The sequence below is a fragment of the Juglans regia genome, chromosome 7 (assembly GCF_001411555.2).
Source record: "Juglans regia cultivar Chandler chromosome 7, Walnut 2.0, whole genome shotgun sequence".
Taxonomy (NCBI): Eukaryota; Viridiplantae; Streptophyta; class Magnoliopsida; order Fagales; family Juglandaceae; genus Juglans; species Juglans regia.
Window position 1 is genome coordinate 32,774,741 of NC_049907.1, and position 1,141 is coordinate 32,775,881.

Consider the following 1,141-nt stretch of genomic DNA (forward strand, 5'->3'; position numbering starts at 1 on the left):
AAACCATCAATTTTGCCCAACATCAAAGCCATACTTCTTTGTTTTCTGAGAGTGTCCTTTATTTGAAGAAGCAGAAAGAAACTGTACATGAACACATTTCTCCATGCCTCTACAACACTAGTGATTGAGACTTATTATCACGGAGTTGGCTGCATGCCGGCCATTACGGATAAACGTACAAAAGCATAAACTACACCATCAAGTAGAGGTAGATATCTTTTAAGTGATTGCTGGTTGATGATCAATCATCAGTACTCATTTAAGTAAAATATAAAAGCGATAATTAAGCATAGGCATCAGGGCTTTGGAGCAGGTAGGCTTCCGCAACTTACATGCCCAGGACCTTTTCCTTCCCAGCCTTGATTTCCTCTTCCGTGATCACAATGTCCCCCTTGGTATGGTAGTTTGTTGTCATCTTATTTTTACTGCCTCCCACTGGTGTTGGCTCAAGCTGGACCTCATGAACAATGAATTCCAGCTTCTCCTCCAAAGCATCACCTTCGGTCACTGTGTACTTGTAATAGTAGCTCTCTTCATTCACCTCGTCAATTCAGTTCTTAATGGAGCTGAGAGGGCTACCTGCATCATCATCATCATCGAGAGCATTCATCATCTTATCTTAATCCAATGAAATAATTCCCGAGCGTTTAATGTTTAATCGCAAGTATACATGAGTAATATTATATATTTGCTAGATAGCTTGCTTAATAATTAATACCTTCAGCGAAATTGACCTGCCTGTTGCTATCGGGCCCTCCATTACCTTGAATGAAATCAATGCTCTTGACAGCTTGTGGCATGACTTTTGGGAGGATGAGGTTGTGAGAATCAAGGACCATGGCTTTGAACAATCTGGATGGAGGGATTGGGGAAGTTAAGTCGTCTGGATAAGTGATTACACCCATGATATGCTAGCTAGCTAGAGAATTGAAAGTTGGAAGGCCTGGAGTACTCTTAAAGAAGATAGGTTTTAATTATGAGTATAGAGCTTGATCAATCTTCAACTAATTGGTAAGGAAAATGCAGTATGGTTCTCAAAATTATGATGGTGCTACTCTTGTTCCCGAATTTGTTTGCTTTTGGTTGTAGGGTAATCATGTCCTGGAGTGCATTTGCTTAAAAATATGTAATGTATTGGGGG

General features: G+C 40.1%; 1 protein-coding gene across 1 annotated transcript; it reads right to left on the reverse strand.

Moving 5' to 3' along the window:
* Positions 1–328: 328 nt before the first annotated feature.
* LOC109018885 (major allergen Pru ar 1-like) lies at positions 329–839 on the reverse strand. The gene is made up of 2 exons (XM_019001077.1): positions 719–839; positions 329–531 (listed from the first exon to the last, which is right to left on the reverse strand). The coding sequence occupies exons 1-2, from the start codon at positions 837–839 to the stop codon at positions 329–331; spliced, it is 324 nt and encodes a 107-aa protein (XP_018856622.1).
* Between the last annotated feature and the right edge of the window lie 302 nt (positions 840–1,141).

Bases quoted from the DNA above. Each gene is read 5' to 3' on its own strand.
- LOC109018885 (XM_019001077.1), bottom strand. From the start codon at position 839: ATGGTCCTTGATTCTCACAACCTCATCCTCCCAAAAGTCATGCCACAA. The intron at 532-718 runs GTATTAATTATT...AGGTGAATGAAG, and splicing joins GCAGGTCAATTTCGCTGAAG to AGAGCTACTATTACAAGTAC.